The sequence below is a fragment of the Ambystoma mexicanum genome, chromosome 9 (assembly GCF_040938575.1).
Source record: "Ambystoma mexicanum isolate Mex_15411 chromosome 9, UKY_AmexF1_1, whole genome shotgun sequence".
Classification (NCBI taxonomy): Eukaryota; Metazoa; Chordata; class Amphibia; order Caudata; family Ambystomatidae; genus Ambystoma; species Ambystoma mexicanum.
In genome coordinates, this window is record NC_090931.1 from 612,785,784 (window position 1) to 612,811,315 (window position 25,532).

A 25,532-nucleotide genomic window follows, 5' to 3' on the forward strand; every position below is an offset into this window, starting at 1 on the left:
GCCTAAAGCCAGCTTCCACCCATTACCAGTGCTTTGTGCTGTCCTTATACAACTTTAAGTTTGTTGGGAGTTGGTGTTGTGGTAAAGGAAGACCTCCTCACTGATTGACCATTGTCAGTCAGGGTAAGCCGTGTGCTGCATTTGCTCCTTTGGCATCCGATTCTTTTTGGCTTCACAGTGGACAAACCACCAAATAATTACAAAGAATCTGAGTGAGGCACAATTTGACAAATATAGCCCTATTAGTTGACAGTCACACCGTTGTTTCAGTACCCAGCACACTTTTATTGCATGCTCCTCGGTTCTAGTGTTTTCCTTGGCAAGCAACATGGATAAGATAACTATCTGGTCATGAGTGGTCTTCCTGGGCTCCAGGCGTGTAGTTGCAGCAAAAACATGTGTTGCCTCTCTTACCCGAGGGCATGTTAATGGATCTTGCGCAGTGTTGCCGCTTGCATGGTCACTTGGGGCTCTGGCGGATTTGCAAAGGAAGGACGGTTCGGGGGTTTGTTAGTGGGACTGAGAGGGAGAAAAGCAAGAGAGCTTTGATGTGCGGTTGGCAGCTTCAGTTTGGAGAAACCCGTCACTGAGCATTGGTGCGTTTTCGGTTGGTAGCCATGATGTGGTGTTGAGGTATGATTGAGTATGGTTTGGTTTCATGTTGGGTGCTGTGAAGTGTGTGCCGTTTTGTGGTACGGTTGTGTTTAGTTCAGAGTTTGAGGGCGAGTATGCAGAATGCTGAGTTCTTGGTATGGTTATTTAGTGGCAAAACATTTCCTACCCCCAACAATCCATCTAGGTGCGACACATTTCCCACCCCAACATTCCATCCAAGTGCAATACATTTCTTGTCCCCAACAATCCATTTAGGTGTGACCATTTCCTACCCCTAACAATCCATCTAAGTAAAATACTGTGCGGGCAGGTGTGGGTAATCTGTTCCTCTCCACATGTTCTGGCCTACAACCCCCATGAACCCTGTCCATTGACTATAGTGGGTAGGCCAAGGGTATACTTGTGGGCTCGAGACTGTTGCAGGTTCGGGCCTAGTCCTTCTGAAGCGTACGGTCTGGCACCAAGATTGGGACCCACTACAGGCTCTGGTGATACGCATCTCTTTTGAGAAGTCTCTGGTGCCCCAGCAGGCTTGCACTCTGTTCCTTTTCCCTTCAAGATTTGCTGTCTCTTACCAGGAATTGTTATAGCTCCCAATAGTCCCAAGGCAATGTTTCACAAAGACTCTGCTGCATTGTTGAGCAAACGGCTTTCCTGGTGCCTCCTCGTCTTCTTGTTATTGGCACCAGCTCCCCAACTCTCCTTCCTAACTTGTACACTGCCGGTCGTCTTCTGCATATATTTTACACTGGGTTAGATCTCTCAAGTGCCTCAATAAGCCCTTCAATTGGTTGGATCCTACACTAGCTCACCTCGGGTCACTAAATCATGTGTTTCTCCCTCCTCTTATGTTACCTTCCTGTGCAACTGCTTTCCGTGACTTCCCTGTTAACTAAGATATTCAGTGGAAGTGCACAGGCCGAAAGGCTAAAAGACATCTGCTACCATCTTGCAGTCAGTCAGCAATGTCATGGTGGCCCTGAGAAACTGTTCCATTAGTTTCCTGTTCGAGCTGTCCCCCTGAGTTACTCAGCTGGCACGGTTCACAAACTATGTGTTTTTTCTCTGGCTCCCAATGGGGGGCGATTATCAGCAGAGACGTACCGTCTTGCAAGCCACTCGTAAAATGTCCCTAACTAAATATATGTGCGCAGCTATGGCCTTCGATCTGCCAACAGACTTCTTGGACACTTGTTTGGCCCCCCCCCCCATTTGTCAGTCACCCTCAATGAAGCCCATTTATACAACAGTAGATACTGGGTAAGAGGCTCTGGGGGTGCCACAACCTCCTGCTGCCCCAGAATCTTCTGTTCCTCCTGCTCTTTCTCCAGACAGGTGACATCACAAGGCGGTAATGGTACCTTCAGGAACATTTCCTGGAGGTGAACCTTAAGGGACCTTGGTCCAAACACGCATCAAAAGGTACAGCTAATCACTGCATGGAAGTTCTGAAGCACATCTCACAGGCTTGGTGTCTATCAGTCACAGAGAAATGTGTCCCACAGCCAAAACATAGATTCAAAATGATTGCATACAGCACGCAGGGTAGGGAGGGGGCAGATACAATTATTTTCAAATGACTAATCAAAAAGAGAAATGAAAAACCACTCTCCTTAGAGTGCCTAAGAGAGAGGTGACCAAACACCTAAGAAACAACAAAGAGGCGTTAACAGCAGAAAAACACTTTGCAGATCTGCCAAGAGGTGAACAACTAAACATGGCAGTGAGGTAACACTATATCTAGGAACAGGCCAGGACTAAAGACATTGCACACAGAGCAACATTCTAAAAAGTAAACAGCTTTGTGAAATAGGCAGAGCAGGAGAAACATGTGAGCAAAGTGAGATGAGATAGTTGTATGAAGAGCACATGATGGCTGTTGCCAGATGTGTGATTCAGCAACTATGTGGGACAGCAGCTACAAACTGCTTGTAGAACGAAACACAGCTGATTCCAGACTGTTGAGGTATAGGGGCTTGAGTAAGAACATCTGTGAGAAGCAGAAACAAATCGCTTGAAAAAGAAATACGAATGGTGGGACAGGGAAAACTGGATTGGGGATCCTGAAGCAAAAGCAAGGCAGTTTGCAATCTTCAGCACTTGGTAGAAGAAATGGAACAGGCGTGGGAAGCAACCCGATTAAACCTTCCTTAAAACTACTATATGGAGGCTGGGTGGTTTGGTTGCCAAACTTTGGACATTGAAAGAGCCAGTGTACGCTTATGTTGCTTGTACAGGCTTACACTTTTTACTGATGAAATGTTATGTCATCAAATTGATTGCCTAACAGCATTTTTGTTAAATAGGAGGGCTAGGTACTAGTTCTTACACATTTGGTAAGGGACATGTAACTGAAGGTGGAGGTAACCCTTGGTGTATGTGAAAACATGTTTACATATAAAAGAAAAACAGACACGTGTACTAAAATTACTTTATTACAGTTGATTTTTAAACATTTCCTTTGATATGATACAAAGGATACTTACAAACAAAATATTACACAGAACCCCCCCCCCCCCCCCCCCATTTCTCTTATTTTCTGACAACTTGGTAACAGCTTTAAATGCACAATCTATACATTTAATACAGGTTATATATGGGCTATAATGTATGTTGAACCAGAAGAATACCAGAATACTGACAATACTGTACATTGAACCTTGAAAGTTGGTGCGTTTCTTGAAAGTCAGAATGCACACCTGTTGAGTGACTGAGGCGCGCATGTGTGCCAGGAAACTGGTCCTTCAACACTGCATACTGCGCCCCTAGCACTTGAATGGGCTAACAAATGAAAGTAGTGTCTGTGTTCATCTTTGACAAACTAATTCACAGACGCTGAACTGCAGCTGTTAAATTGAAGGTCTTCCCTTTTTCTGGTAATGATCTCGCAGTAAAAAATGTTTTACCTCTGCAAAAATGTTTAAATGAGATATGGGGCTGCTAGGCTTAGGTTTGCCTCAAACACCAAAATAGCCTTTAAAAGGTCCCAAGGTAATGAAGTGCCTTGTTTGCTTCAGTTTATGACCAGCCCAATTACAGCACTTAAGGACAAGGTTTTGGAGGGTTTCAAGACAAATAATACAAATTACCCAATAATCATCTATAGCAATTGGATGCAAAATATCAAGTCTACGCCTGCGAGATTTCCTTGAAAAAGTGCCTGGTTTCTAAACTATGAGTGCTGAAATGTCCTTCTCTGGATTGTTTTTGCTGGGCGTTGAATGCCAGTGACCATATAAAGATGAACAAGGCTAAACAAGAAATTAACTGTGATAAGGTCCAAAAATAACGCTCCTTCTCACATGTGGCACATTCTTCAGTTCAGCATATGGCAGCATAGGACTGGACAAGAGGCATGTAATTCTGTGGAGATATTAAGAACCCTATTCAGCAAAATACCCAGCCAACACAAACAGTCCAAGGCTGCAGGGTTAACAGCTTTCACCAGTAGACCCCAGACAGCACGGTTAGCCATAAACACTTGGGTAGACATTGCTTTTGTAACCACTGCAAGAATCAGTCCTGTTACAGGTGTGCATTTACAAGATAGCAACACTTTGCCAAAACTCACAAGGTCATAATCTTTACATACAAAAATTAAACAACAAAATAAACTGACCGAAGTGAAGCATCTTTAGTTTAGTGGCAAAAATTGACCTTTGCCCAGAAGCTGCAGAATAAGGGTTTTAAAGATGAGGGAGTGTGAGGATAGATGATTAACCTAGAAAAGTGGAGTGATTGGAGAGAAAAGTTAAAAACATTTAAATTTCCAATAACTGCAAATAAAAATCTATAACGTGCTGGCAAGAGGAAGAGAAACTGAAATATTCATTGGAAACCTTTAGTAGGCTGCTCTGTTGGCTGTCAGTTCGGAACTAGAAATTGGAGTGTACATTCGGGATGTACTGAACAGTGGGACAACTTATGATAAAACCTGCGTTAATAGTTATATTATAAATCTCAATTCTTTAGTTTAATTCTTTCACAATACTAGCAAATGATTTTTTTAAATGTACAATATACACAATTAACTTACAGTCTCACCCTTATCAATGCACCGACTACAGTTTTGGTTTGCATACAAAGGGGATCCAACAGCTATATTACCCGATCTAACTCTTAGGGCTCAATATTCGATTCTTAAAAGTTTAAATGGGTTAATGATTTCCTCAGAATCATATAAATAAGATTAAAACAATGTAGTCTATGTATGTATTAATAAAAAGCTCTCTAGCATTTACAACTCTGAAATGTGCACTATATTAACTTTTAAGGATCCTTATTCACACCCATCTTTCTGACCTCATGGTATGTGCATGTGCGTCAGATGCTGGGTGCTTGAGGAAGTGATAATATGAAGGATTTCAGAGACAGGGATAGGTGGCAACTGGAGCACACGGTTCGGTTTTTTGATAGCTCACTCACACATAATCCATTTATAGGTACATTGCAGCTGCCTAATCACAAAAACTCTTTCTCCCACAGTGACTTTAAATATCCAATTTGAATAATGCATGCATTATGGAACACATGCTTAGAGTCCCAGTCCCTCTCTCTCATGCTTACTTGATTATAAAACGTGGGCAACTACAGTGTATGGGGAAACTCACTGCTCTGGTGATGGGCACTAATCTGGGGGGCTTAACGCTTTGCTTTATTGACATGTGCAAGACCTTAGCATTAACTTACCAGAAAGTTAATTAACTTCTGACTGGTACCCTAAAGGCCCTCCCAATTACCAAATGGCATACACGGTCTCCTTTATCTATGCAATAAAGACCTTGACATGTTTGTCTGATATCAGATGTGAATTGGAAAAAGGCATTCTGCAAACAACCTCAACTGATTAGATTGCATTTGAGAATGGGAATAATTGTTCCAATAGCCAATAATACCTAGAGAGGCTAAGGAAAATCGACGGTCTCCAAAGCAAATATTAACAACTTTAATGGCATGACAAATAGTGTGAAGAATAACTGGACTTGGCACAGTATCTTCAAATGACACTCTTCAAACCGCGGAATCGGTGCTGAAGTATGACCAGATTTTTCCTATCTGTAAAGTAAACTTGTCTAGTATCATTATTTTGTGCCGCAGGGATTTTACAGTCACCAAGTAGGAACAAAAGCTGTGGTCAAAGCAAAGTAACCTACTAAAGTAGATGCGAAAAGCAAAGGGACCCATTTCACAAAGCTTCACAAAGAAAAAATTACTGCAGCTCCGGCGGGGGACGATGGAAGCCTTCAGCTGTGTGGAGGCTTGGAGCGGGGATGGCCTCACTCTGAGTCTCCATACGCCTGGAGGCTTCCATCGTCCTCTGCCAGAGACCAAGGGATAGAAGGTAAGTGGGGTGTGGAGGGCAGGGAGTTGGGAGAAAAAATAAGTCTTACCCGAGTCCCCAGCGGGGGACGAAGGCAGCCTCCAGCCATGGGGAGGCTCGGAGCAGGGATTGCCCCGTTTCGAGCCTCCTCATTGGCTGAGGGGCTGCCACACCTCTCGCCGGGAACAGAGTACCTGGCACACACAGCAATACCGTGGGGTACGGCTCGGAAAAGAGCCAATCAACACGTTGGATTCCCGGTGCGCCGCGCGTGCCGGGTACTAATGCTGTGTATGTGCTGATAATTTTTAAAAGGGCTAAATGGCACCAGAAACAAACTTCGGGTGCTAAAATGTAGCCATCTATGAACTTATTGAGTAAAATACAATGCACCAAACCCTTGTGAAAATGGTTGGGGTAGCAACACCAGAGATGGGTCACAAGTAACCATTTAGCAAGGAAGGACACGGGTGGATGCTCTTTATTGGCCTGCACATTACACCAGGAATCCCCCAAGTAGGCATTGTGTAAGGGGGTTTGGTGAAATGCCATGATACAAAAAGAGCAACTATTGTGAATAGTCACAGAAACTCCCTATAGCCTGGCTCAGATAGACATTTAAGGAAAAATAAAAAGCTAACGTGTACGTGATGAAGCGTTTCCTTTTGTGTAATGCATCCTGCTGGTTCTAAGGAAGAGGCGATCAGCTGAACCAGGCAAAAGTAGCATGCAATATTTCACAATTTGTGGCTTAAAAGGCTTCCACCACAATGTAACTGCCATCATCTCGCCACATTAGCACTGAGATAAATTAGTGCAAAACATACTTTAAAATAACAGTCGATATATTTGTTCAGTTTTACACAAATAAAATATTAATAGAGCAACCTGCTTTGTGGTGCGTAACAAGTGGAATGTGTCAGTGAGGGAAGAGTAGGAGCAGCTGTGGAGAAGGCCCATCACCTACAAGATCCCAGAGCACAAAGGATTACCATTGTTACATTCACACAAACCGCTTTTGCATTAGGAACTTAATGCCCTGCAAATGCTTGTTTTTCATAGAAATCATAAGGGTGGGAAATTGGAATTAGCACTCCTCCCGCAAGAGGTAATCCCAATGACTTCAAAATCATGGGATAGGTGGCTGAACGGTGGATGTTTTATGCTCCAGCATTCTACCCCGCACCCATCTCTAAGCAATAGCACCCCAGTATTTTACATGGAGTACACTAGACTAGGCATGTACTTAGGATGCCATGTGCAGGGATGCCTTTTTTTGAGGCACGTGCCATTTTTTCCATTCAGATTACCCTTAATAAGTGCATACTTGTTATTTGCCGCTGACCAACTACTAATAACAAATTAAAATTGAGGAAAAGTACAGGAAAGGTCAGATTATTTTGGAAGCGTAAGGACTGGTTAGGAGCACAGTCCAAAGTGCACAAGGATCTGGGGACATTCTAGATTTTACTTCCTAAAATGGAAAGGGTCCTTCTTCACTCTTCCTGCTTGCCAACAGCTGGATTTAAATCCGACTGACCAAACCTCAACAACTTGTCTGCTATTTCATAGTTGAAGTGAGCAAATCCTGCCCATATATGCCTCCATAACTTCAAATAGTAGCAATAGGTGACAAAGGTTTATGCAAGACAGGACTTTCGGGGACAGTAATGATCAAGCAAATAAAAATAAGCAAGCAAGGAGAGGCATGCAAACTGGATTAAAAAAAGAATGTAAAAACAAACTACACAACAGGAAATGGGAGATTTTACTAGAATACAAAAGGCCAATTAATTTATTTTCGTTGCCAGAGAATGAGATTTAAAGGAATCATTTCTGTGCTACGGAAGTGGCCTTTTGCAATGTTTTAAAATAATCAGTGTGGATGATGGTTGCATCTCATTTAGTGAAAACAGTCCCTTTTCCGTTCCGCATGAATGCCAAGTACTTTAGTTCATTTTTCTATTTTTGTGGTCACGCTTAATACTTTTGAACCTATGATAAAAGGCGCTACCAGATCAATTTGAATTTATTAAATTATTCTATCTGTACCAAATTGTTAACTCACAACATAACACAACTGAGAGTTAACTGACTGATAAACGTTTTGCTTTCTTCCAAGGTATGTTAGGAAAACATATTGCCTTATAAAACAAAAGGTTAGATAACACAATTGGTCACAGATAGTTTCTTTATTCCATAGCAGGGACCTGTGGAGATAGTTTATTGCTGGAACAACAACTCTCACTGTATAAATGTTTAGTTCTAGGCAAAGCTGAAAGAGAAAGTGTCACAAGCTGCCAATACATTTATGGCGATTGATCAAAATGTGCCTGTTAATGGAGTCTTCATGTACAATCTAGAAGGATACAATTTCTGCACCATGAGCTAACCATTTACTTCACTGTAATTCACGAAAAATGAATGCAGACAAATAATATACTTGAAATAAAAGGTTTGGCCTTTTAGAGGTACCTGGCTGGTGTGTTTAAATAGACCATAAACACAAACAAACATGCCTGAAAAAGAAATCAAAATATTGGCCTTCAACAACCATGGGTTTGAAAGTTGTAATAATATACCATGGCTTTTACGGTACTGTTGATGGCAAAGAGTACAGTACTTGCATAAGCTGTATAGCGCGCAGCTTCTGACATCTGGCCATGTTCGACTGCCCTAAAAGATAGAGCAGAAACTGCCAACTAAGCAGGAAATAGGGGAGTGAATTACTGCCTCAAAAAGGCAAAAGATACAAGAACCAGAGTCAAACTGTCCGGATAGGATAAAATGATGAATCGGGATGTGTGATCCTGTTTTAAAGGCAGTCTCTGAAGGAAAATATCTAACACGCCCTCTTTTAGATTCAGTGCTCGAGTGTCTTGTGCCCTCAGATTCCTCTGTGAAAAGAATCTTGAAAGTTTGGTCTTTGTTTAATGTGGTCTTTGTCCTCGTGGCAAACTCAGTGTTATTAGGGAAAGGGACTGCAGAAAGCTTTCAAATTAAATTGCGATCCTTCTGGCAATGTTTCAATCAAGAAACTAAGCAAACCTTATAAGGTCTGGCCAAAATGGTTAACTTTCTGAAAGGTTTTACAAATTCTGGTTTGAGGGATGGCTCCTTTAGTTGTTCACAACTGTTTTACAAACCACTTATCCTTTATGGGAGTCCTCTCCCTGAAATCCAGAAAGAAATGGCACACCAAACGATAATGCAAATTAAGAACGATGACTAGGAGATGCAGTGCACAATTAACTGGACACATGTTCAGCATATGTTGCTTTAATGCAGCAAACACTGGTTCCTGAGATAAGCTTTATTTGCCAGAAAATGCGATGGGTCTATGGAGTGATTGACCTACGGGTTGATGGCAGAACCTTGGAGCACACATGCTTTATTATAGTTGCTGCTTTTGCTGTTGCACTTGTATATCTGTGCACTTTATGTAGAAGCACTTTATAAACTAGCTGCTGTTAAGGAATGTTTTCCTGCTTATAGATGGATATTTACTTTTCCTTGTAGTTTACATTCAATTTTAGGAACACGGCAGAATAATTAGTCTGCTTAATTTTGCGGGTAGGATTAAGATACTTTTTATAAAAGAGAGCCGAATGACAATTGTAAGTTAGGATATGCTAAATTCAGGAGATCACCACACTGAGGGGCAAAAACACCAGTTACAGGCAACTGGTAGATTTAAGATACTAAAAAGAAAGTCAGGATAAAAGAAATAGCCCCTATTCAAGATATTAAATATTTTGGGAAGATAAAAAGGTAATTTAAATCTCCCTCGGACACGTTTTTATTGCAAATTCAAGGCAATCCCTTTAGCTTGTTTTACAAGACAGTCTAAAGGAAAGAAACGTTGAATTAAGTAGAACACCTCCACGTTAAAAACATGACAATTCATATTAATGGTGTTGATATTTAAATCTGCAACAAAAGAACCCGTTGGGCTAGAGTACTATACAATTTTCATTATAGGAAAGACCAGAGGAATATTGAAGTCATCCAAAAATGCCAAACAGGGCATTTTACACCCCTCTAAAACTAACCTGAGTAGGCAATCTAGTGTGTATATGCTGATTCCAGTTCATGTTTGAAATCACATTTTACAAAATTGTACCCAAGACTAGCCCAGATAAAAGAAACATGTGGAGTTCGTAGGAAATGTTGTAAAAGAGTGAGCTTCGTCCTGGTATTCACTGAAGACTCTAGCCCCTTACCTTGTCATTATGGATGCACATTAAACCGTACTATGTGGGATGTATGGTTTGCCAACTCAAAATAAGCAGGGTAGAAATGCAGAACACACAAGTGGTCACATATCTCAAATAGGTCCATATTTAAAGCAATACATGTAGCAAACCAATCCTTATGGCTCAATACTCTAGCAATATCAACTGGTGTTTCTTGAAAAGGCGTCACTGAGGTAACATTTGAGATTTCCATATTGATCTGCCAGAAGCAATGAGTTGCTAAATACATTCTTGAAATTCTTAAGGTGGTGTGCAGTCACATTTGTATTGTTTTAGTAAGATGTTTCAGCAACATGGTGCCTTTTCTGGGGAGGTCATGAACTTAAAAGTGTGCAAATGGCAGAAATGCTAAAACAGAAGATGTGATGTATACTACTAAAACATCTTGACAATGAACTAGATACCTCACTCTCCTAAAACAAATGAGTGGGTGTTAGACAAGGGCTAGGGGGAAAGAGAAAACTATGGAGGCAATTAATGTTTGGCAGCCTAAAATAAAAGTGCTACAGCAGGAAAGGGCTCTGGAATAATTCAAATCTGTGCTTTTACACCACTGAGCACTACCCTGGGTTTACAGTCAGCTTTGCTTGAGAAAGAGACTGTAAAGGGCAGTAAATGGCAGCAACTAAGGAGACTGGATATGGTTAAGTATGAAAAGTTTACATTGAACAGTATGGAAAGCAGGAACATGGGCAAGGGGGAAGACAAACAAGGAAAATACATGTCAGGATTTACCCATGTAAGGTAGGACGTTGGATGAACATTCACTGAATCATAAACTAAGATTTGTGCGATATTTGGAAACTGCTGTAAAATAAACGTGTTCTCTATTAAAAGAAAATGTCAAATTGTTTTGTTGTTCAAGTGATGGACGAAATGTGATGGGCTTGTAATGGTAAAACGCTCAAAACAAGCTGGCTGATGGAATTACAGAAACTGTGAGTATTTACTTGACACTCCAGTCCCCAAACAAGCAGTGCCTTGTGTCACCAACACACCGATCGGTTCACCTTTCCTTTTTACTACCGACATTCGTTAACACCCTTCATAGTATCACCACCACAGAACACCAATCATAAGGGAATATGAGTGGCCTCCTCCATAACAACTCTGTCACATACATTCTAAGCACGGGAAACTTCAAAGTGGAATCACTCAACGTTTTTATCATCTCAGGACCACCATAGACATCGTGAAAACCTGTTGTGTGATTCACGTTACATTGTATCACTTCAACCTTCCTTGCCTGCACTAACCTCAAACCTTTTCCAGAGCCCAATGTCTTGTGACAACACACCTATCCCCAAATAAAATAAATAGCAGTGCAAAAACCTCGCCCTTATAATCATGGGATGGCACCAAATAATACCAGGGTATATTCTAAATGTCATTTTTCATATATTGCATGAAACAGGGTATTACAATCTAAAAACGTGTTAACGCTAGGCAGGGGAGCAGCCTTTTCACATGATTGAAAATACTTTACGTCTCACTTGGTTTCTCTTTGAGCGAAGGTAACAGTGGGTGTAGTTTTGCAATCATAAGCTCCCAAACTTGGAGTGGCTTGCCTATTAATATACAGCAACAACATTCTGAAAGAAGCTAAAATACAAAAAAGGCAGAAATGTTTCTTGTTCCGGTAGGCCTATGGAATAGAACCTCTCTACAGTTCCTCATTTCTCTGTGTCTAGCACACTATTCTGGTAAACCTGCTTTAATCTCTTTAGGCACAGTAATGTGAAACACTCTCATTGCCGCACACTTCATGCTAAATAAAGGCAAATTAACCTAAGGTGTTCTTGAAGATATTCAAACACACTGTTTAACTGCCATCATCCGATTTTCATAACCACAGTTCTGGCTTGAAAGAACTTCAAAGCAATACCGTATGCTCAAATACTTAAAGCCCTCATTGGCAACAGTTAAAAATGGGCAAGAATTAGCTCACCTTTGTCTACCACAAAACAAGTTGCTCATCCTTGGCCCGATAAAGGACAATTATGGCACATCTATTTTGAAACAGTCAATGCTAAATGCTTACAAAAATTATTAAAACCGTACTACCATGCCATGGTGTTAAAAGAACATTAAATTGCACTTTATTCCCAAATTATATTTTTACACGACTGGAAAAAGAGTGGCAAGTTTTCCTATGTTTCCAAATAACGAATGATGGTTCCTGCATGTTGAATTGGGTTGCTAGTTACATAAGTGTGCACAGGGCCTTTGTGTATTTTTAGAGTCACATTTTTAAATGTGGGGAATCTAAAAAATACTGTGGGTAAAACTATGGCGAATGTATTTGTTAGACACATCTCCAAACACACCTGTGTGCCTTTTGGCCATCTGGTAAAGGAATTACAGAGGACAATATTTACTCATTCAATATACAAAATAAAAAGTAAAAAAGCATAACAAGGCAGCAACATAACAGGGCAATCGCACAATCTCTGTGTAAGGGAGAAATTAGAAGACGCAGACAATGGAAAGAAAGGGGAGGAATACAAAAATAAATGTTCTAATGCAGTGATGTCTGTACTGTAGTGATGCAAGTTATTAACTGGCAGGATGAATCTGGTTCCGCTCCATCAGAATTATTATGGCACCTACGATAGCACGGTCTTAATCTACATTATAATGTGATATTTGAAGCATGCCGGTGTAGTGTAAAGAACTTTGAAATTTACTACTAAGCAAGGTAGTTTTCACAATAACCAGATGTAACTGATTACTACCAGGGTTTGGGCAGAAACTAGAGAGGCTCTCTTCAGACTTAGGGGTTTATTCTTCAATTGGAAAATCAGATAGTGAGCTTTTCAACCGAACTTTCAATTACATTATTCCCATGTATGCCTTGTTGTCAAGCAAGGAACCAATTAAATATCAAAGAAAAAAACAGAATAGTTATTACTTTAAATTAAGATGCAGGTTGAACTGTCACACCGGATTTCCAAAAACGTGTCCAGAAAGACATAGGAGGTACAACCTTCTCAGTTCCAACTAATGCATGTCGAGCAAAGTAATGTTATTCAGAATCTAAGAATTGGTATCCAATATGGATTTGTAAATGATAATTACATGCTGTCCTTTTCTGATTGGTACAACCATCTTTGATGGGGGTTATTTGCAGAGAACCATCATATTTGTTTGGCAAGGTCACACTGAGTGGCCAGACAGAAGGCAGCAATTGTGCCAAGGCATGCCGGAAGATGCAATCAATCAGAACACTTTGCTACCAGCTCCATGTAATAAGCTTAACATATGATGGCCTTCCTTTCACATGCAACTGCTCATTGCCAACCATGGCAAATAGTGTTTGTAGTCTTCTGCTAGGTTTAAATCAAGTCAGCTATAGATAAGCGACACCAGAGCCTATTACGTAATTGGAGTGCATAAAACAGGATTAGATTTGGTAGCAATGGCACAGAAAATAGGCCTTCATGGCATTTGACTAGGCAGCATTTTATGACACCCTAAATGTCTTAATGCTATTTATTTTTTTTACAATATTTTCCTGTACCTCTCCCTCTTCCTTGCTCACCTTAATTTCCGACAAGACAAAGAAAATCCTGCAGTCAAATTGTGACATTTGACTTGGTAAAAACAGCCATAATGCTTTACAAAAGGAATAAAATACACCATGTGCACGAAGCTTGTGTGCCACAGTACCAGTGGGAGGAGGCTGTTGTGATGAATTGCTGAAAGCAGTTCCCGTTGGCAGCAGCTCCTGTGGAATTGCCATTCGCCACTTCTTGCTGAAAGTTATGTATAAGACATGTGCGAGCCATTGGATATTTGTGAAGTAACACTTGTGCTCCTGCTCATGCCCTGCTCTGTCCGTCCCCCAGAAGCTGTCCGCCTCAGAGACTGGGGGCTGTTGCGGACCCCCATTGCACTACTTCGAGGCAACCCTTGCATGGGTCCAGAGGGATGACCCCATGGCTGAGGCCCACCTTGCATCGGGTGACCCCATGCTTGTTGTGGGCCCCCCATGGGATGACCCCAGTGTGGTCCCTGGCCCGCAGTAGGATTGTGGGACCAACCAGAAGCTCCCGGGTAGCTGTGGCTGAACGCCTCGGGGGAGAGGTTTGAGAGGATCATGTTACTAAACCCTAGCCTCATGCTCTCAGAGTCAAAAGCTTCAATTTCTCGGGCCTGACGCTCCAAGAGGCTTCGAATCCGTTCCGTGCGTTCATTCTGCAATGCCACCATCTCTTCCTCAATCTATGGGTGAAACACAAAAGAGATATTTAGCTAAGATAAATTGATTAATCTCCGCTTATAGTGACCATTCAAAATAATTATTATGGATTCTGAACACTTAGTAGAAAGCTACAATGAAGGCACAAAGCAGCTGCGAGTTATTAGAGTTAGATTATCTAAGATTCCGCCCATCACTGAACTTACCTCGCATGCCCAAGACAAGTGTACAATGTCCGAATGGCACTATTAATACAGCAAAGTTGTAATGACAGCAGGAGAAGAGCAGAATAAGTCACATACCTGTAACATTGTTGACGAGGCATGAACAGATCTACAAGCTTGCATCAAGTCTAAGTATGTACCATTTAAAGGAGGTGGAAGAGAGACAAGCAAAGAATACAGCATGCTCACCATAGTTTGGCCAACATTTAAACCGTGGCATATTTTGAATAACAAGATGTTTCATAAAAGCACTGCAGAGCACTTCACAATTCTGGCAATTACCTTCTTGCCATTTTTCAAAGACGGTACAATCCTGATTTTGACATACATATTTTTACCATAAAACTATCTTCTGGACATGCAAAGAAAAAGTGACTAGTCATTGTGGAACATACAATACATCTTTAGATAGCTTTACCAGATGCAGGTGGAGAACGACATTTTACCTGCATTTGCCAAGTTTCATAAACAACGTGTGTAATTCACTAAGAATCAATGACATAGTAAGAAGAATAAAGGCCATAGAAAAATTATTAGTTACTCACTCTAGTGACTAGAATATTCCTAGTCCTTAGTCCCCTTTCCTCAATCCTTGTGGGGTTCCCCACAACATGGGGACGTACTGGAACCTTTATCAGCAAAATATTGCACTTCCCCTTTAAATTTAGTACATCGAGCGGTTGCACCCCCCTGAGACACTGCCCTCTGGCGACTCACCTCAGTTCTCTCTGAACACATCGGACGCTATGCTGAATATTTTGGCCCCTCACATAAAAGTGGGGGAAGGTGCTTGGGACGTATAGAGGAAAGGGGACTATGAGTAATCTAGTCACTACAGTGAGTACATTTTATTACTCATACATCCTGTCCCCTTTCCTCCATCCATGTGGGTGATTCCACCGAACAAGACCATTGGGTGGAGCTGTGACAACCTGCCTCATACTTTAAAAGCAAAAAGGTTCTTAAGAACTGCCTGACCAATTTCTGCATCCTGCCTGGAGCTAGTGTCAAGGGAGTAGTGCTTACAGAATGCAGACCGAGTGGCCCAAGTAGCCGCCCTGCTGATGACATCCCAAAAAGCATGTCTCTGAAAGGCGACAGCTGTAGCCTTAGCTCTGACCGCATGGGCATGGATCCCCACGGGAACTGGCTTGCCCATGGCCGTAAACGCCTCCGAAATGGCCTGGACCACACATCGGTCAATAGAAGCTTTGGAAGCCTGGGTGCCGGGAGATGTGCCCCCAAGGGTGATGGACAACGCTGCAGACTTCCTGAAGTATTTCGTCTGAGAAGAGCGAGAACTTGAGTTCTCTCTTGAAGTCCAAGGAATGCAAAGCCCTTTCGGCATGCGACTGCCATTTTGTAAAGAACACAGGCAGGCAGGTTCATTGATTCAAGTGGAATTGAGAGACCACCTTTGGCAAGAAGTTTGGATGAGTGCGCAAGACGACTATGTCATTATGAACCTGAATTCCGAAGTGAGCGGCACCAATAGCACTGCCTTCAGTGTCTCTAGCCAGATGTCCACCGAGGCCATCGGCTCGAAGGGCTTGCGGTGCAATCCCGCAAGAACCACATTGAGGTCCCTGTTAAGGAGAATTCTCCTTCTAGGGCTAAATTTACCTCACATAGTGAGTCCCCCAGCAGCTTTGCTGGATTTCTGGAGTTTATTTTTACCACCTGGTAAGAGTGTACACCCTTTTTCACTCTTACATATGTTTTGGCCTATGTGTTTTTACTCATTGTGTGGTCTTGGGCACTGGAGCACACCACTCAAGGTGCCCCTATTCTTGTATGGGTTACACCGCACCCTCAGTGTAGTAACACAGGGTTGTCTTTTAGACTGCCCTCTGACTCCATTTTGCTGGGGCTGACTACTGTCCCCCAGAGAAAGGTAAAGTTGCCATTTACTTTACATAGTCACTTTTACCACAGACCCAGTACACCCCATCTTACATGGAGTACTGGAAAGGGCTAATCTGTACCCCTTTTCTGTCTGTACCTCCCTGAGCATTGTTTCGCTCTTTTAACATTTAGACTTGGCTGGTGGCAGTGGTATCTACCCTAACTTTTCTACCGCGATTATATTAGATAAACGTGGTACTGTTCTTGGCTATTATATTAGCCTCGAACATAAACCCGCTTGACCAAATCGTCTTTCTTTTGGCTCCGGTTTGGTTTATTCGCCATTTCTTTTTGTTAAAGTCCTTCTTTTACTTTGCGCGGCAAACTAGGTTCGCCTTCTTTGTTCACTGTCTTTTGGCGGGCTTCTACTCAGAAGCCCTCCTCAAGGTGCCTGGGTGTCTAGGTGGGCTGAATGTGAGGGAGGGGTGTAGTCACCCCCTGCACAGGGTATCCTAGGAAACCCAAGTCGCACTTTGCCATGATTGGCTGAGGTGGTTGTCCCGGATGGACAACCCCCCTGCTGCGTGATTGACAGCCAGGCTGTGTGAATGGGGGTTTTGTGCATAAAAGGCAGGTCTCTTGGGCTAGAAGTCAGAGTCGCCTCTGAAACTACAAGTAACCGAAGAGAAGCAGAGAGAATGACGGCTGCTGCAACTACCCCGTCCCGGTGAAGCCCTGCTGCAGTCCTGAGCTATCTACCCTTCGACGACTAAGAGAAGATCCAGCCCGGAGTCTTCTTCCCTTGAGCCTGGTGGGGATAACCAGCTCATCTTCTTCAGACAGAGGTCTCCGTCATGGTCGAAATCGCTGCACACTGCTGTAGTGGTCCGGATAGCCACCTGCCGAACCTCTCCTGTTTTTAAGGAGCACACCTTTTATTCGTTGTCGCTGCTGCCGGCTTCATCCCTGCGTGGTGCAGACCCCCTTCAGACCTCCTCCTTCACAACGAAGCTCCAGGAATCGTGGGTCTGCGGGAAACCAACAGGAACAACTGCCAGGGCACCAGCTGCACCATTGGAATAAGGTACTGTGTTCTGCTCGAGGAAACTGGGTGCACCCCTTTTCTTCATCCTCAAGGCTCGTCCTTGTCTTCCCTCCTCCTTATAACTTTTGCTTCAGAACATTGACAATATCAAAGTACTTTTGGGCTACGCTGAATCGTGAACTGTCTAACGGTGTGATCTTCGGCAACAGGTCTCCGGTGTCACTTAACCCTGGCTCCGGCCCTTTGACTTTTGAACTCCTGTTTCTGAGTGTTTCTCGATGCTGTCTGCCTAACCTAAATATTGCCTGTGATTTTTGCCTCCAACCCCTTCTGGGTATCTCAGGTGCGAAGTGTGTTTTTGCCCCGGTAGAAATTCATGTCACGGATACGCTTTTATTTAGTAGACCCCAACTGTCAAAAAGTGATTGCAACCGTATCCGCGGTATTGTGTTTTGTTCATAACACCGGTTCATTCAAACACAGGGTACTTACCTTGAGACATACTGTACAAAGTGAACTGGTTAGTTGTAGTATATTTAACGTGTGGTTTTGTTTAAAGGTTAATAGAAGTGTTGTGTTTATAACTGATGGTTTAAAAATACCATCGGAGTGAGCTGCTGAGTGACTGCAGACTTTGGCAGACCGTGGCAGGGAGTGGAGGAGCCTGCCTGTCAGCTTGTGCGGTGAGCCCTTTTTTTGTGTCACTTGTGACCCTGCTCGACCACTCTGGCCGCCGTGACGGGACGGTGGTCATTTCTGAGCAAACCTCTATTGCAAGGACTAGGGACGAGGGACCCAGGACTTCGCAAACTACGCTAAATACAGTATAATACTGTATCAGGAATCGGTCAGGCATGACCCCCCCCCCTGCTCCCTCCCCTCGAGGTGGAATCCTTCCCTGTCTCCCCCTGTCTGGTCCCCCGTTTCCTGTGCTAACCTCCCCGCCAGCCCCTGTAGTTCCTAGTCTTACCTGTCCACCCGCTCCTGAAATGGAGGTCACCCGTCGCGTCTTGCGGCCACCGAAGGAAGCCAGTGCTCTGAAACAGAACTCGAAGGAGGGGCGAGAAGTCTTCGGTGCCCTTGGGTACCGAAGCGGACAATCTCGTCAGACCCGCCTGACTCCTCGCCAGACTTTCCGTTGAAGACTGCGAAGACACCGAGGATGAATCTGTCGAGATGTGATGAGTCTCTTCCGGTCAGCCCGTCTGAGGCGCCACCCGGCTCACAGCCACCTCGAGTGACTTATCAAAATCAGCCGGAGCTCGCACCCTCGAAACCAGCTTCTTCAGATCAGGCTGAGCAAAACTCGCAAGCCCTGTTTACCTCCCTTGTGGAGGAGGCGGGCCTTTCGAGTAATTCATTAGCTCCGGAGAGACGAACCACAAACGAAACATCTGGTCTGGAAAATAACATCTCCAGTAACCAAGTAACTGAAACATATACTGCTATGAGTCTTAGCGGGGTCAGCAACCTGGAGTGCCGCACGCAGCAAACTATGACTCCAACAATTCCCAAAAAAGGTGAAAAAGTCAGACTGACAAAAGCAACGCATATTTCAACTGAAACTTTATGCACTGCTATAGTCCACAACGTGCAAGTGAGTGAGGTACTGGAGAGTCCAACTGAAGCCCAGACCACTGCAGAGGACGCCCAATTAATAGACATCACCAACAGACCCACTGGAATCATTCCAGTGTTGAAAAACCTCAAGACTGTCAATCCTTTGCACGCTCCTGTCTTTTGCAATCCACAGGACGGAGTTGACCACTGCTGTGAGCCAGGTACTTCTAGTGTATCTGGTTCACATGCAGTGGCCGACCAAACGATGCTAAAAAAGCATGATGGGGCGGCAATTCAAGTAAAGAAAAACTTCAAACGGAGGGTGTGTCTAAACAACTACCCCCCGCACTAATCAAAATATATCGACATAATCCTAACAGGATGAGAAGAAGAGCGACCCTAAAACCAAAAGTACCTTTAAGTGAAAAAATGGGCCCAAAGAACGGACCCGGCATGCCTTTTACTTTTGCAGCAATTAATGATTTCTTTAAAAAGAAATTAGAGACTCGACTGAATCTGCAGCAGTTGTCGTCGGACAGTGAAATCTTGGAAAGTTGCTCGCAAACAGAAACAGAAATGACATCATTAAAAAGCTGCGCAGAAGAAGCGATCACACCTTCAAAACTTCCTGACTCTGCTTCTACAAAGACGCTGACAAAGAGTTTGCCGGCACTGAGATGGCACTACACCAACAAAACTAACAGTGAGAAAAGAACAATGTTTGAATGGGGAGGCGAGTGACTGCCCATCCCCTGCGAAACTTGAAGCCAAAAGTTCAGTCGAAAGACAAACAATTCTCCAGCGACTGCAGAGTTCTGCGAACCCTTCACCAATCCAGCATCTGACACCATCTGAGCGAGGAAACGAGACGATCGCAAGCCCACAGAGGTTGGACTCCCAAACGACACTATGCTCATCATAGAGGTCAGGAAACATAATGCCATCAGCTGAGCCTAAGCATGATGAGCGTGTGCGGGCCAGTGCTACAAAGTCAGCAAAAACTCCAACGCTGTCTTACACTCCTATACGCATGCGTAGACTGAGCGAAACAACCACCGTCGTTACAAGACCCTTTCCAACAAAAGGCTGACATAATGATCATTATGTCTACTGTAACAATTGCGATGGCACCTTTCAGTAAGCTATATGAGAGCCTAAATGATACTCTCCGCGATCAGATGTCAATGCTGGCCTCTATGCAGTCGAAATTAAACTATCTGGAAGGGTACATTGTCGGGACAGGAGGCATCCCGATACCCAGGGCAGATGGACCGCTCATCAGGAATGATCCCAAAATAATGCAGCCCCCTCTGGAGCTGCTTACACCGGACGGAGAAAACGCCAAGGGAGGGCCAGACTGTAATGAAAGAAATCTGACACTAATGTCGACTGCCAATTCTGAGACAGACTTAACAGCTGCTCAACAAAAAACAAGAAAAGGTGCATCAGCAATGGTACAAATGAAGGATCCTCTAGACGAGATAATTGCAATAATAGAGGAAGAGGATGAAGTCTCCCAGGCTGATCGCTCAAACGAGGTAACAGAAGGACTCACTAAACGCGCACCAAATCCCTTCTCCTATACAAAGTCAGGTGAAGGTATGAGCAGGCCTGCCAAAGGCTTCCGGGATAACCCTAAGGTTTTTTCCTACGGTATATTCTCTCAGCAAAAGTCGATTGTCCATCTTACTTCCAAGAAAGACAAGAACATGCCAGCTGTGGTTTCTGGCCTACAAGCCCTGCGGCGGCGAACAAAGACGGCTGCAAGAAGAGTAAGTTCTATGCTTCAACCAAAGGAGGGTACCCCTGCATGCCAGATCCGGGCCATTGAAGTAGTTAACAGTCAGGCAAAGAAAACACACCGTTCTCACGGTGGATGACCAGTCAGACTGGAGTACGATAACCATTGATGAGATTGGGTACGAAAACAATACCAGGACAACCCCGAAGAGAAAAGTGGGGGAAGTGGAAACAGATACCCCTAACAAGGAACCTCCGATCAAAGTCCAAATACATGACCACCCGGCATCATCGCCGAAGTACTCAGAGAAAATTCAAAAAAGCCAAAAATTGCAATTTGGAGATGTATCGAAACCAAGGTCGAACTCAACGTGCACAAAAAGAATGGAACCAGTGCATAGAACAAGTCCGAACATTTGGAGAAACGCCCGACCCTCACCCGAGCCAGCACATTGCCAGCGAAACGAGTTGATGACTGACACAAAAACTTCAAACTCGAAGGTGGAAATGGGTCGCAGAAACGTAATCGCACATGTGCAACACTCCCCTCGGGTGGAATCGAATTCTAAAAGCACTAGGAAATCGGAACCTGAAAGACCCCCAAAAATGGAATCTAAGAAAATAGTAAGCGACTGTATTCTAAGATTGAAAAGCACAAACCCAAATCTGGGCAGAGTGACCATGAACAGAACTAACATCCTAAAAATCCTAATGCAAATTCCAAGCTTAAGACATATTCGAAATCAGGACCTCTGGATGGTGGAGCCAACCACGTCAGGAAGACTCGATTATTCCTATAGACATCTCAATTCCAAGAATATCGAATGTCAATTATTGAAGGAAACTGAAACCCTCCTGCGGCTGGGTTATGAACTAGCGGAAATAAAATGTTTGAATAAACAAACGGATTCCTCACCAGAAGTTGGTAGGGCAATACCCAACACTTCTAAACCACCGAAAAGAGACACGCGTGTTCACTATATCAGCAGGATGGAACATATCCGTCTGGTTTATAAGGAGCAAAAAACGGACACGCACAGAACTCAAAAATCCAACCAGGGGGCAGGAAAAAAATCTAACAACGCCCCCGAAGGCGATGGACGGATGGAACAGCATCAAACACGAAACAAAAGACATCCCTGTTCCCCAAGGAATGCACAAGCACCAAACAAGCATGGTGTAACAGGGGCAAATCAATCAATGCCCTGGTCCTGGTCCAACTCTAAGAGGACCCCGCGAGGTAACCAGTAGCCACGATCAGTGGTTGACGCGACCTATCATCCGTCAATCCATGAAGAACCAACTGATGGGAAAACACCACCAAAGAAGCTTCTAAAACTTGGCTTTTGGAACACGAGGGGCTTTTGGCATTTAACTAAAGCAACCGATGTGAACCTAGGGCATTTCGACATTATGTGTCTCCAAGAAACATGGCTGACCTCCAAACCGCAGCTGGATGGATATGAAATCATCTTTACGTTTGCAAAGAAAGGGGCAGCAGGACGCCCATACGCAGGACTCTTAACCATGGTCGGAGCGGGCTCGGGAGTTGATGTTGTGGAAACTCTCCCGTCACCGTACTGGATCCAAGCATCAATCTTAAAATATAAGACACTTTCCGCTGCTTCAAAAGTGGGTACAATCCTCTTGATAAACGTTTACTGGAACCCTGAGTCGACAACAAGTGATGAATTCACCTCAGTCCTCCAGAACCTGATGGGAGAGGCATACGGAAAAAACCTGGATCACAGCACAATCATAAATGGCGATTTTAACGCGAAGTGTGAAGGGAATGGAAATTATCAAAAGACTATAGACCATAATTCCCTGGCGAGAAAAAGAGGAAAACTCCTTGATGAGTTAATGGAAGCCAGAGACATGTATAACCTTCACTGGTATCATAAAGAGACTAATCTTGAGATCCCATCAGGGCAAAGAGGGGAGCAACAAGGGACGATCGACCATACATTCGTCTCAAGAGATCTCCTTCCTGAAAATCACTCTTTCAAGATTGTGCAAACAGCTTTCAGTGACCACAACCTTTTAGTCACAGAAGGTCTAGTGTCCATTGATCAATCTTCAAACTGCTCCTTACCAATAGAGACGTCGGAGAAGGGAAAACGAGTAAAAATCTCTGAAAAAGGCCTCCGTGAGATTGAAGCACGCTATACTCGAATCGATCACAAGAACCTGCTATCTGCTAAAAGGAACAGGGAGGGGCTAGACTACACTCCTTTACTAACCAAGTTCCAGATGTCATCAGCCAAATTAACCAAACCACAGATTGGTCATCCACATTCATATAACAAAGATCTGGAAGAAAAAAGACCACTCCATAGGAGACTGAAAAAAATCTATCAAAAGTCCCCAACGAAACTTTGGCGAACTGGACAAATGCTGTCAATAACTATAAGAGTTGGCTCATACACCATCGGCATAAACTATACCAGAACGACTCCGAACAGATGTTGCTCGCCATCTGTGGAAATAAGCCAAAGGACTTTTGGAACTTAATCAAAGGTTCCGTAAACAAGACCAACGACAACATACAAAATAATGTAGGAGAGGGCCGTTGTATAAACCACTTCTCGGTATTGTTTGCACCGATTCCACCATTGAATATAAATCAAGTGGAAAACAGGCCGAGACCCAAAGCCAAAACTCCCTGGGAAATTCCAGACGACAAGGAATCAATCCTCATTAAATTAAGGAAATTGAATAATTCCAGAGCACCTGGGCCAGATGGCATAAGCAATCTAGAACTAAAAAAACATCCGGAGTTGTGGGCCAGCATAATGAGTAAAATTTTCTCAAATTGCAACCTTTCCAATGAAGTTCCTTCGTCCTGGAAGAAAGCTAACATCGTTCCAATATTCAAGAGAGGTGCTACTGATGACCCTAATCAGTATAGACCAATTGCCCTCCTAGACGTGATGGGGAAGGTCTATGCATCCCTTGTATTAGACTTACTCCAAACCTGGATTCGCGTTAACAATCTTGCGGATCCTTTTCAGAATGGCTTCATAAGGAACTCAGGAACCACTACTAACATCTTGCTACTGAGCGCTCTGAAAGCCAAAGTCTTACAAGGTGGCTTTCCCATCTACGTTGTCTTTGTCGACCTGGTCCAAGCTTTAGACCAGGTCAATAGACAACGTCTCTGGACAAAACTTGAAGCCAAAGATTGCCCGGATTCAATTCTTGAACCAATAAAAGCACTACATCAAGGAACCTCCATCCGAGTACGTCTCAGCGCCGAGGGGCGCCTATCAGAAGAAATTGAGACTTCAAGAGGCGTAAAGCAGGGCTGTCCTCTGGCGCCTACGCTGTACAATTCTTATATCGCAGACTTCGGTGAATCAAATGCAGCGATCCGACACTTTCCTCCATCATTAGGAGGCTCTAAGATAGAGCGATTACTCTACGCCGATGACATTATTCTGATGGATCTGATGCCTATTGGCTTACAGCGCCAAATAGACAACCTGGTGGCATTCATGGCAAATAACAACTTAAGGCTAAACAAAGACAAAACGAAAATCCTAATTCTTGGACAGTCTGCAAAGAAAAAACAAAAATTCACATGGCACTGTGAGGGGCAAAACCTGGAAACAGTAAAAGCATTTAAATATCTGGGAATTATGATAAGTAATGACAAAGAGGAAAGAACTATGCAAGAAGCACTATGGTCAAAACTGAAGAGCCTAACCGCGCAAGCCAAGGCTGCGGATAGAAAGTACGGTCGCTTCTCGATCGTTCCAACGTTGAGATTCTTCAAGGCCAAGGTGGTGCCGGCCCTGATTTATGGCACGGACGCAATGCCATTGGCCCTGGACTTTATCTGGGAGAAATATGAAAGCTACTTCTGGCGGTCAGTCCTAGGTCTGGCGAATTCCACCCCTATCGCCTTAATAAGAAGAGAACTGTGTTTACCATCTCTCTTAGTAACAAAAATGAGAGCAAGCCTTATGTTGTACCGGAAAGTAATCAACGCGCCTGAAGCAAAAGTTCTGGACCTCATCAGAAAGGAAATCCAGAACGGCGACAATTGTATGCTCTCCATCTGGGAAGAACGAAATCTGACCATCCTAAAGGAACTGGACCTCAACGTGGAGATACTGATCCAAAACCCCAACAAAGTATCGAAAAAAATGCTTGAAGCGGACTGGATTAACAGTCAAGAAGTAGCCAATACTTATTCTCTGACAGCAAATATTCCAAGTGTTCCAATGAAGCAAGACGCGGTACGAGGCTATCTTCAGAAATTCCCTGATAAGAGGTTAAGCCGACTGTTCCTGAGGTTTAAATTAAACCAACTGAAAACAAATAAAATCCTGGCTATACGCAAGCAAGCTGAAACGAATATCTGTCGCTTCTGCAAAACTGAGAACAAAATAGAAACCACAAAACACTTGATTCTCGAATGCGCAGGTCTGGTGACAGAACGACATCGATTCCTTGCAGACCCACTGAAGAACTACTCTACCTTAGACATGGAAGATCTATGGGCAATGCTGTCCGGTGGTAACAACAGGCGCTTTGTCATCGGAGTGACTTTGTTCTTCAAAGCTCTGAACTTGTAACAGATCGACCAAGCGAAGGGAAGTCCAACCCCCAAAGACATACAAAAATCACATCACGTCGAAGTCCCTTCTTCTTCATCTGAGAATCGGGACTGAGGTCAAGTCAAGTAAAGGAACCAAATTAGGATATGAATTCAAGGTCA

The 25,532-nt window shown here is 43.5% G+C and overlaps 1 protein-coding gene across 1 annotated transcript in view; it reads right to left on the reverse strand.

The window, feature by feature from the left end:
• Positions 1–3,032: 3,032 nt before the first annotated feature.
• TAOK1 (TAO kinase 1) overlaps positions 3,033–25,532 on the reverse strand; it is a 1,754,180-nt gene continuing 1,731,680 nt past the window's right edge. The window contains exon 20 of the mRNA XM_069615276.1: positions 3,033–14,415. Coding sequence (XP_069471377.1) covers positions 13,954–14,415 — 462 coding nt within the window. The 3' untranslated portion in view covers positions 3,033–13,953. The remainder of the gene's footprint in view (positions 14,416–25,532) is intronic.